Genomic DNA, 11,236 nt, shown 5'->3' with positions numbered 1-11,236 from the left:
AATTCACAAGCTTTATAAACTACTTGCCATGATTGCAGTCTTCGATTTGAAAGTTCATCAACTAATTGACTGAAACTTAGTTCTATCCAAAAAATTAAATTGAGCGTTATGATATTTGGGCCAAGTTGCTCATGCCTCCAGTTAGAGAAAATTAGTGTTGTCCCATAATCAAAACAAGTATCATCGAGAAATATGATATTGATGGAGGGCAATCATTTTTAGTCCAGAGAAATTGCAAGCTGAAATATTATTATATTATAAAATATGTCGAAGGTAACATTAATGTAAAAAAAAACCAACAAATATGGGTAAATATATGTACACATTATTTCGTCCCAATACATTTATCAATAAGAAGTTCTGTAACTATTACGTATGGGAGAATAAGCCCTCTTCAATCACGTTATGAACAATGATCCTTCCCAATGTGCAATTTGAATCTAACCCCTTTATAAATTTTCCCATGCGCTTGTTTAAGGTCGCACGTGCGTGATTATTATAATTATTATTAAGTCATTTGCATATATTTGTCAATGAAAGTAATATATCTTATCTATTATTATATTAGAAAACGATATTATTTCAGAAAAATGTTATTTTAGAAATGGAAAAATAAATATCTATTACCAATGCTACATGTAGAGTGACGAGAATGACACAATAAAATTAAGTCTGGCACACCTCATCCTTTCTTTTTTCTTGGTTGTTTTCTTTTCGAGTGACCGCCCACCTCCTTTCTTACGTATATGACATCCCTTTAACTTCAAAATACATATAAAACAGGTAAACTGTAAAACAGTCCATTTAATTGAGGACTCTTCAGATGGCAACATCAACGCATGGGAAGTGGGAGGGCGATGGCCAGCCGGGAGCTCCTATACTGTCAAGTTGCCACCATGTCCCATGACTGCATTTCATTATCAAGACAATCAAAAGTATGTTAAATAGTATATTGTTGAATACAATACTAATCATGAATAGATGATTACTTTATAAATCCACCGCCTAATCTTCCTTGTCAAAATATGTAATCACCTTCCACCTCGTAGTACATAGTTGAATTGTGATGAACCACAGCTAAGTCCTAGGATCATCGTATCCAAGCACAACATTAAGCAAAGCCACCTGTCCATTTTTCATATTCGAATAAATCTATCCAGGGCACCAATCAAGTGTTCTTAATTAGAAGAGATTTAATTAGCATAAGAACAAATAAGAATCGATATTCAATGCAGGATGTCCACTTTAAAAATTATATATCACTAATCACTTCATCAGTGTTCACTTCCAAAATTTCTACTCATCATGGCCCTTTTCTAAGAGAACTGTATGACTCTCCAACTAACCAATCAATTTTAATACCAAATGCAAAAGAAAACTTTGATCAGGAAATATTTGGACAAGCAAAAAAATATAGGCGGAATCATCTCCTTTCTAATCTGCCTGACCAAATGCACAAAGACCATCTAACCTACAAATTTGAAGAATTTGACATAATGACCTGGAAGATAACATATGGTACTTGTCCCTTTAACTGCAACACCTCTGTTAGATTACTCAGATCCCTCACCTTAGTTAAGAATTTTCATGATATCATCAGTAGCTTCATATGAATTTACAAATTAGGAGTTTGCTACGACGTCTCCATCTGCAAAATCATAAAAAAAGAGGAAGAAAAGTAGTAGTAGCAATAGCAGCAACAGCAACAAATATTAGAAGCAAGAAGTAGTCACTGTTATGCATTGTAGTTGGCATGACATATTTTGGGAATGAACGAATGAATTTGCACTTTGTCTCTGGGGTTATATCCTCAGTCTCCTTGGGAATCTCATCCTCATCTTAGTCTTCCTCATTCCCATGTATCTTGGGGATAAGTTCCCTGTGATAATTGTAAACAATTTTCTTCGTGTTCTTGTTTTGCTTGACTATAGCATCATCGGTCACATCACTGTGACTGTCACCGTTGGGATTTTCAACCCATGCAAAAAAAAAAAAATCTTATTCAGCCACCTATTATGTGACCGAATTAATGTGTCCCATGATCTTATAGGGTGTTTACGTGGGTCATAAGGGTCATGCAAAATAGATGGGTTATGAAGGGTGCAAGAAGAACTAATTATTTGCAAAAGGGAATTACTATTTAGGGAGAGGACACTTAGAAATTTAAATGTATGAATATATCGAAAGGACACAATTGGCAGTTACAAGTATGACAAAAGAGTGTTAAGTTTCCTCTCGAAAAGACATTTTAAATATAATAATCGAGATATAACAAAAAATAACCAGATATATTGAATGAAAAAAAAATGTCTTTGTATATTGAAGGTTAAAATTGAAAATTTTGAAAATATAGAAACACTTTTGTGAGTTTCACACTTTTACATATTGTTATAAATTCTCTCTATCTATTTTATCTTTTTCTAGGGAGTTATTTATATACTCTATACTTTTGTTTTTTAATAAATTTTCATTCATAGACATAAACTTCTTCATGTCTCTTTCATAAGAAAGCAAACTAGTTATACACATACTTTTTTTTAATTTCAAATAATATTTCCTCCCTCTATTGATACAAGAAGACTCATCAACATTCTAAATCTATTATTTTAAGATATTATAACATATATAAATAAGTACATATAAAAAATAATAATTTATTAATATTACATCTATTGAACAAATTAGAACTTTGCTTCTATCGGCGAAGCGCATGTGTATCCCTAGTTATATTTAACAATAGGTTCCATATGCACCAATCAACTTTTGCATATTTGCTTTGGTGTTTATCACCTATTATTTTCTATATATTTTCCCAGGAGGACCCCTCCGATTGTCTCCGATCTTGTAACTTTTCTTTCATGAGTGTTTTGTCATGTACTTCTTTCAGTAATGGATGAATCCTTATTACTAATACTGAATAAAAAAAAATTTCAGCTTTAGCATATTTTAGCCATAATTAATAGCATATTTATCGGATTCATGATGGCAATCACTAACTAAATCACAAGATACGCTTCGGGGGCAAATTGAACTTTTAATGGGCAGACTTTACTACAGCTTAATAAAGTCAAAATTCTCAGTAGAAGTACCTTCCGGTCGAGGTCGAGTCGACTTTCGAAATTAAATTACTCTCAACTGATAAACCAGTACCACTGTATGGAAAATAATATTCCCTGCTTTTGCAATGACAAATGATGAAGTACAGGTAAGCCATAGATAAACGCCGCAGTCCATACCAGCACAAGCCCGAGGACGGTCAGTCGACATTTAATTTTTTTTCATGATTTATTATTTATTTATTTTTAGTTAATTATAATTTCCGTAAGTTTTGCTTCATTTCTAATCAGTTTTTTCAAAAATTCTGTTTGCAACAATCGTGTTTAATTTCAGAGTGTCTTTGATCAGTGAGAATCCAAAACAACTTCGAGATCAAGTGAATACACAACGAACGTCTTAATGTAACGTGTTCTCGCTTCCACAAACTTGCATTCCCTGTGGGCTAAAACAAAAAGAATGAAATACTTTTGCGTTCGACACGCCCGTTTTGTTGAGGGGTGTCAATGCAAGAAGTTTGATGTACAATCCCGTTATCAGAAAGATAATCCTGAACAACCCGACTAGTGAATTCTGATCCATTGTCACTGCGTACTATTTTTACTGTTCTGTCAAATTGATTCTTAACCAACTTGCAAAAACTGATCAAGAAACCTTGGGCTTCTGACTTTTCTCGAAGGAGATAAACCCACACACCACGACTAAAGTCATCTACTATGGATAGGAAGTAACGAGCTCCAGAAATTGATGAAACCTTGTAAGGCCCCCATATGTCACAATGCACTAATTGAAACGGAAAAGAAGCTTTATTGGAACTTGTCGGAAAACTGGATCGCGTCTGTTTTGCTCAACAACAGACATCACAAAGTGCATTATTGTCTGATTTATGCATAAAAATGGAATTATTCTCGAACTTAATACGATAGGAAGGATGTCCCAACCGATTGTGCCAAATGTCCTCAGTATCTGCTTTCATCGCCTGTGCTTTCTGAAGCGAAGAAGACACTTGTCGCAGAAGCCAGACCCCCCCGTGAAGTTTACCCACTCCAATCGTGCTCCCCGAGGTACGGTCCTGAATTAAACACATACCAAAAATGTAGTGTACACTACAATTAAGTTCCCGAGATAATTGAGCCACGGACAATAAATTGCAATTAAAATCTGGTACGTAGAGAACATTATGAAGCACAATATTATCTCCAAAGGAAACCTTCCCAACAAAAGTGGCTTTTGTTGTTCCGTTCGGAACATGGATAATTGGACCATCATTAATTGGAACGATGTCAGAAAGACTATCCAAGCTACCGGTCATATGACATGATGCTCCCGAATCAATGATCCAATCGAGTTGTGAGGCAATGTGCATAAAATTCTCACCACTTAAACGGTGAGCCTCACCATCGTCTCGTGAAACCAAGGAAACCAGCTGTTGTAATTGGGCCTCAGAGAGATGAGCCAATTTGTTGAGATCAGCCTGTTCGCTGTGGGCCTGGGCCTGACCTGCCATATGGCCTGTAGAATTCTGGGAAGAAAACAGTTGGGCCGACTGATTATGTTGGGCTGTTTGGTTGGGCTTCCACTGCCCACGACTCATCTGGGCCGAGCGTGTCTGAGATGACCCGCCTGAATAAAACTTACCCGATTGCCCAGAATTAGACGAACCGAACCCGATACCTCCTCCACGCATCTGCTGAACAGAGGATGACCCAAAGCTTCCTCCTCCTCCACGCATCTGAGATTGCCCTGACGAATAGCCTCTCGAGCTTCGTTGGTTCGCTTGATCGGAGGTCGGGTATCCGTGGAGCTGGTAGCAGGAGGCTCGGTGGTGGCCATTTCGCCCACAAAAATCGCAGAATGGGCGACCTCGAGGCTTGAAATCGCCTCGGTTGGGACCGAAATTAGGGTTGCTTCCGCCAGAATCGATCGCAACTTTGGCTGCAAAACCCATCATTTCAGAGTGGGATTCTCTCCTTTGAGCGATCAATCGCTGAGCTTCATCGTGGGCAGCCATCGAATGCGCCTTATTGACGTTCGGCAGAGGATCCATGCTCAAGATTTGCGACCGAATAGTGGAGAAATCGGGGTTGAGGCCGATTAGAAACTGATGAACCTTCCCCTTCTCCTTTTGGGCAGCAATTTGGGCACCAGCGTCGCAAGTACATGCCGGCAAGTCAAGGTACAACTCCAGTTCATCCCATAAACTCTTCAATTTGGAGTAATATTCAGAGACCGATTTCCTGTCCTATCTGAGTAAACAAATGTCAGTTTTCAATTGATGAATTCTCGTTTCATTACCTTGCGAGAATCGTTCCCTGAGATCATCCTAGAGAATTTTGGCATTCTTTGCCCCAGCCACCGAGTTCTGCAGTTCTTCGTCTAAATGATTGAAAATCCAGGAAACGAGCATCGAGTTGCATGTTATCCATTGTTCGTAGTAAGGCTTTCCCTCTGCTGGTTGCTGTACTCTGCCTTCGATAAAGCCGAGTTTGTTCTTAGCCTGTAACGCAGTCTGCATTGCTTGTGACCAGGTGTTATAATTTCTGCCATTGAGCTTGCAAGAAATTAATTGAGTCCCAGGGCCATCTGAGGAAGAAAGGATATATGCTGCTGGCATGTTTGTATCTTTCGACATTTCTGCAATTCAATACTGACGCTCAGTTTCAAAAAAAAAAAAACTGGCAGGGAGGAGAAGGATTGGTGACGCTCAGTCCAGAAAAACTGGCAAGTTGAAGCTCGACCGAGAACAGGCCGGCAATGGAGGAACTGACGATTATTGCTCTGATACCATGTAAAGATAGTGAAATTGAGCTGAAAAGCTTGAATTCTCATTCATTCTGAACGGGTATGTATACAATTATTCTAGTTGATAATAAAGGAAAGTGTTATCTACTTCTATACTAAATATGTCCTCAGTATGGTACATAAAAATATATGCATAAAATAGAGACAATATCATAGGAAGAATATCATAGAAATTCTTTCCATAATACAAACACTTTGAGATTTCTCATTCTTCTTCACTAATTAAACATGGAAGACAAATAAAGCTCGATCAACAGAAGATCTTTCGTAAATTAAAAAACCGAAATCTCAATCTTTAAATATGACTATATAAACAAAAAGAATAATATCTTCGATGTCGAGATAAATAAATTTTGAAAGAAGAACAAAGAATGGCACGTAATACTGCGAAAAAAAGTCGTATAGGCCATATTTTTGTATAGCAATAATGTGGCAGCCAAGTTGCAACATACGACTAGATTAACTAATAAAGAAATTAGTCAACTCTCAAGTCATTCTATTACAGAACAAGAAATACCATTTTAACTTTAATAATGAATTGACAAATAATTTTTTTTATATTTATGTAAAATCCAAGCTCTATATTTAGATATTGAATTAAAAAAAAATCGTGCTTACATCTGAATAATACTACGTGAGTAGTCCTGATCACCAGAAAAGGCTAGTGTGGAATTTTTGTAGTAAATCTTTTATATATTCCTTGAGAAAATAAATTAGCATTTCTTGATTGAATTACTATTTTCTCTCAAGAAGGGGTTCATTTTTTTTGCAGTAAAGCTTGTAAATAATTTTCGGAAAGCAAAATTAGCATGTTCTACATTGTATTACTATTTTCCTTTGATAAGTAAAATTCATTATTTACAACTTGCAGGAATTGATTAATAACTTTTAACAACGAACTGATAATTTACAAAAAAGAGCTTATATGGAACTTTCTATAACAGGAATTGGAGACTCTTGTGAAATTATTTTAAATTAGTATATATATAGATGGTCATACGCAAATCAATTTATCAATGATAAATTGATCTTAAGTTTTCAATAAATAGTTCATAGTCAACCATACAAGGATGGACCCTACAAAATAATATCTAGTCCTAATCCAACTGACGTTGTAAAAGTATATTATCTTGGTTTAACTAGTCCTAAACATTTTGTTTGTAGATTTGTTTTGCCCAAAATCATAACTGAGTGTTAATGGCGTTGAATCAGTCCACATAGCAATTTATGATTCGTCTAATATTTTTTTAATTTTTAAATCGGTGTTAACCGGGGGCGGATACAAATAAAAATATATGTGCATTGAGTAAATTTATCACTATAAATTATGAAAAAAATAATAAATAACATGCCTATATATATATATAAAGAAAATAAACCTTAGATAGATATTACGTAAGAATAATGGTGTAGAAGAAATTAAAGCAAACCTTTTGATCCTTTGTTTGTAAACCGTAAGACCTTTCTTGCAGTATTAATATGCACGAGTTATTAAAAAAAAGAAAAAAGAAAAAAAAAAGCAAACAACTATGATTTGTACAAAACGAATTTCTATATCCACTATTTATAGGAAAATTAGTACATTGAATTGACGAAATATCTTACATCTTGATGAGTTATTGTAAATAATGGAGAAGGATTTTAATTTCGAAAGGGCAGATAACTATGGGGGAGCCCCCACCGGCGGGTTTCCTCTCCCCTTCTTTCCGAATACTTTTAGGACTTCTCTGTGCATTTAGCCCAAGTAAATTTAATGGATATACCTAAATGAATATGGCCTTTTGCAGCAATATTACACAATTCAATTTACCAAATAACCCAACCATTTTCCTTTAACTATACTGGCGATGTGGAGGACAATATGTTGTAGCCAAAGGACGAAGGTGAAAGTGATTAAGTACAGTGCTGCACTGGAAATTATTTGGCAAGGGACTAATGTCCAACCCCAAGCTGTCAGGAATCAGCCGAGGTATAGACATGGTTTCAGTTATTATGTGGTAAGGATGGGTACTTTGAGAATGTGACCAGCCCTGCACGGTACAGCTTAGTCGATCTGCCACTGGTTAACACCATCGAACTCGAAGAATGGAAGGCCCATGACCAGATTCATATCTGATAATCTAAGTGAATCATTTTGTATTCCTCTATAAGCCAACCGACTTATTTGGTTTGAGAGATCAATTATTCCACATGCTCAACTAACTAATGAGATCCGCAGCCGATAATGTCGAACCATAAGTTTAATCTTCTCTCGCAGGTGTATGGTTTAGATTGCCATTTAGAAAGACGCGCAAGCTGGGTATGATCATGGTTACGTCATATTTAGTTAATAGAATCCGTTAATGTCGAATAAACCATTTACTAGAAGAAAGATCTTTCCTTTAAATATAAGCGCTTCCCTCATATACAAATAGTAAACCTAAATGACTGATAAGAGAAATATAAGAGAACATAAAATCCCATTATTATCGAGTCTAAAACCTCTCGATCCCATGTCCTGACTGTCATTGTATCAAACCCTTTTTCTCTAATGAAGTAATAATTTGATTTAATCTATTACCAAAAAATATAATTTAATTTATTCTAGGGCCCTATCTTTCTCCGTTGTTGTAATTTATACTCAAAATGTTATATTATTCAATGAAGTCCTTATTATTTCACATCCTTCCACTCCAACCCTAACTAAATAGTTCATGTAAATTACATGTTATTTTAACAATAGCAATCGTACACGTCCGACTTGATCACATATAGTCCAGATGGTTCCCTACTATATGGAAACTAATCAAGCTTACAAAAGGAATCCCAAAGTTTCAATTTTCAATATCTTCAATATCGTATTGTCCAATCGTATCTCAAAAATCAAAATCTCCTACACCACCACCACCATGATCACCTAAACTCCCAATATCCATCCCTCCAAGACTCCCAAGGTCGAACCCACCAAGATTCCCAAGATCTCCGAGACCAGAACCAAAGTCAAGTCCTCCTCCTCCACTGTCTCCGGCGACCCCGCCGCTGCTTCCATTCCCAAGATCAGACATTTCACTTCCACTGCCACCTCCGCCACTGTTTCCCAGCATGCCTTGCAAACCGGCGAATAAACCCCGAAGTTGATTGCCTCGAAAATAATTGACATTATTAGTTGCCCGTAAGTTTCTCCCAGGAACTGAAGCCACTGGCTGATTATATTGCATTTGAACCCGTGAAATAGCCACGGTAGCTCCTTGTTGTTCCAAGAGTTGCTGTTGGATTAGATTTTGAGCAGCAAGATTATATTGTTCTTGCTGATAGCTCGGAGTCGGCGGTTGTGGTGTGTAATAACTTTCCACGGGAGCAGCTTCCCGAGTTATAACATTACTCGTTCCGGCACACAAGAGGTGGGAATCAAACCCACAGGGATTGCACCTGTAGAGCCACTCCCTCGTGCCAGGCATTCCACAGATGTCACACGAGAAGATCTTATTAGGGTACGGAGCCGAGAAGTTGAGGCTGACCTGGTGGGGGTGCGATTGATGGGTCCAAGTCAGGGGCATCGACGCGCAGATTGTGTGTAGATAGATGTTGCAGACTCCACAGTGGTACAAGAAGCCATTTCCGTCCTTCCCGCAAGCATTGCAGTTAAAGAAACCTGAGCAAATTCATATAAATTAATCAGATCCAAGATGGAGGCGGACTAGAGAGCGAAAACTACCTATGTATACTTGCTTGTACAACACATGGAGCGAAGCAACAGATTAGGCTGGAAAAGGAAGAGTAAAATGTTAAATACGAGTACGCTATTTGTCTTTGAATGCACAATTATAACATGGATACATTCAAAATTAATCGAGCTATAGTATATTAATGTGAAATAATATTCCCTAGTAACATGAAACAGTGCTGTATATTCTAAGATATGTAGAGATACCTTGCGGATAAATGGGGACTGGAAGGAGGAAAAGAATGTGAGCCACATCGACTGGGTGTTGGATCTGCTGAGGCAGTTTCGAGCACGAGGCATGGAGGAAGAAACTGCACGCGGTGCAGCCATAGACCGTGCTGCCAGGAGAAAACCCGACCTTGCAGGCCGAACATGAGGCTCCGGCTAGAGTATGTGTCAGACTGCTGAAGACATGAAGAGGATGGGAGTGGCTGAAATGGGTGACTGTTGATTGAACCTGCACAGGTTGGTGATGGTTGTTATTTATTGGCCTCCCCATCTCTTTCCCTTTCCTTCCTGTTCTTTCTCTGTCAATTGGCTGAATATCACTTTCAAGCAATAAGGTCATGTTATGCAAAACCTCCATACAAGACAACAGGTTGACTTGACTTTGTTGGGAAGTCAACTGATGACAGCAGGAGAGAGAAAGAAGACTGGGTCAGCTAATATATTATAATCTCCAAAAAAAGAAAAGGGTTATGAAGAAGTTAAAAAACGTCTAGTTGATTTCAAGAGATGCTTTGCTAGCTTTTTTTTTTTTTTTTTTAAGTTTTTCATGTGAAGTAGTGGATTTACCCGTATTTTTATATGCTTTTGCTGCTATAAAAAAATGTCATCATCAAACTAAAAAATTTAGCCTATTTAAAGAGGGTCTAGTTAGGACAGCATTACTTGTCCTCAATTTGAGTCAAAAGGCGTTACATATTCGATTATTATCAGCATAACTTTTCCCTACCTTTTTATTTCTTCTTATGATTTTCTGTAAAAATTCGGAGACAAAATATAATTCTTCACAGCACTCACCAACAACAAATGCATAAAAGTTTAATTCACAATCACTTCAAAAATAAGTATTTTATACTAGCAAAATAATTTGTTTCAGCTTGTAGTAAATTAATTACCTCAATAACGAAAAAATTTCACAAACTTTAAGTAGGTTATTTGAGTAGTAAGTTAATTGAATTTCTAGAGTTTAATTCACAATCACTTTGAAAATAAGTATTTTCTACTAGCAAAATAATTTGTTTCAGCTTGTAGTAAATTAATTATCTCAATAACGAAAAAAATTCACAAACTTTAAGTAGATTACTTCAGTAGTAAGTTAATTGAATTTCTAGTGAATTAGTTATAAATAAAATAAATTATATAAATTTCTAAGAGTTTAATTTAGATTTTTAATCAAATTACACATGCTTAGAAGAATCTATTATATATACAAAAGCTGAAAAATGCTTCCGAGATGCTTCCGTTTGCAAACGCTCAGTTCGTGCTTATTTACCTCTTCGCATGCTCACAACAATGTATCAATTCATCTCTGCCAATTAATTTCCTTCAAGAACATTATATTCCCGCCACCATTTGCAAAGGCCATAAATTGGGAGAATTTTCACCTGCTATCAATTTCCGGGGACATGCAAAAAATGATAATAGATTTCGTCATTAAAAAAATGAATATAG

At 36.5% G+C, this 11,236-nt stretch overlaps 2 protein-coding genes across 2 annotated transcripts; both read right to left on the bottom strand.

The window, feature by feature from the left end:
- Positions 1-819: 819 nt before the first annotated feature.
- Positions 820-5,686, bottom strand: LOC116214449. Its single transcript, XM_031549853.1, has 5 exons — positions 5,519-5,686; positions 5,350-5,430; positions 4,265-5,296; positions 3,996-4,126; positions 820-907 (listed from the first exon to the last, which is right to left on the bottom strand). The coding sequence occupies exons 1-5, from the start codon at positions 5,684-5,686 to the stop codon at positions 820-822; spliced, it is 1,500 nt and encodes a 499-aa protein (XP_031405713.1).
- A 2,803-nt stretch (positions 5,687-8,489) lies between these two features.
- LOC116215378 lies at positions 8,490-10,188 on the bottom strand. The gene is made up of 2 exons (XM_031551067.1): positions 9,767-10,188; positions 8,490-9,487 (listed from the first exon to the last, which is right to left on the bottom strand). The coding sequence occupies exons 1-2, from the start codon at positions 10,143-10,145 to the stop codon at positions 8,712-8,714; spliced, it is 1,155 nt and encodes a 384-aa protein (XP_031406927.1). The 5' UTR covers positions 10,146-10,188; the 3' UTR covers positions 8,490-8,711.
- Between the last annotated feature and the right edge of the window lie 1,048 nt (positions 10,189-11,236).

The sequence above is a fragment of the Punica granatum genome, chromosome 7 (assembly GCF_007655135.1).
Source record: "Punica granatum isolate Tunisia-2019 chromosome 7, ASM765513v2, whole genome shotgun sequence".
NCBI lineage: Eukaryota > Viridiplantae > Streptophyta > Magnoliopsida > Myrtales > Lythraceae > Punica > Punica granatum.
Note: the sequence above shows the minus strand (reverse complement) of the source record. Positions and strands in the feature narration are given on the sequence as shown.

Coding starts and splice junctions, on each gene's coding strand:
- LOC116215378 (XM_031551067.1), bottom strand. CDS start 10,145: ATGGAGGTTTTGCATAACATGACCTTATTGCTTGAAAGTGATATTCAG. Junction 9,488..9,766: donor AGTCCCCATTTATCCGCAAG/GTATCTCTACAT, acceptor GAATTTGCTCAG/GTTTCTTTAACTGCAATGCT.
- LOC116214449 (XM_031549853.1), bottom strand. CDS start 5,686: ATGTCGAAAGATACAAACATGCCAGCAGCATATATCCTTTCTTCCTCA. Junction 5,431..5,518: donor TCGGCTTTATCGAAGGCAGA/GTACAGCAACCA, acceptor TCAATCATTTAG/ACGAAGAACTGCAGAACTCG. Junction 4,127..4,264: donor AAGCCACTTTTGTTGGGAAG/GTTTCCTTTGGA, acceptor TGTTTAATTCAG/GACCGTACCTCGGGGAGCAC.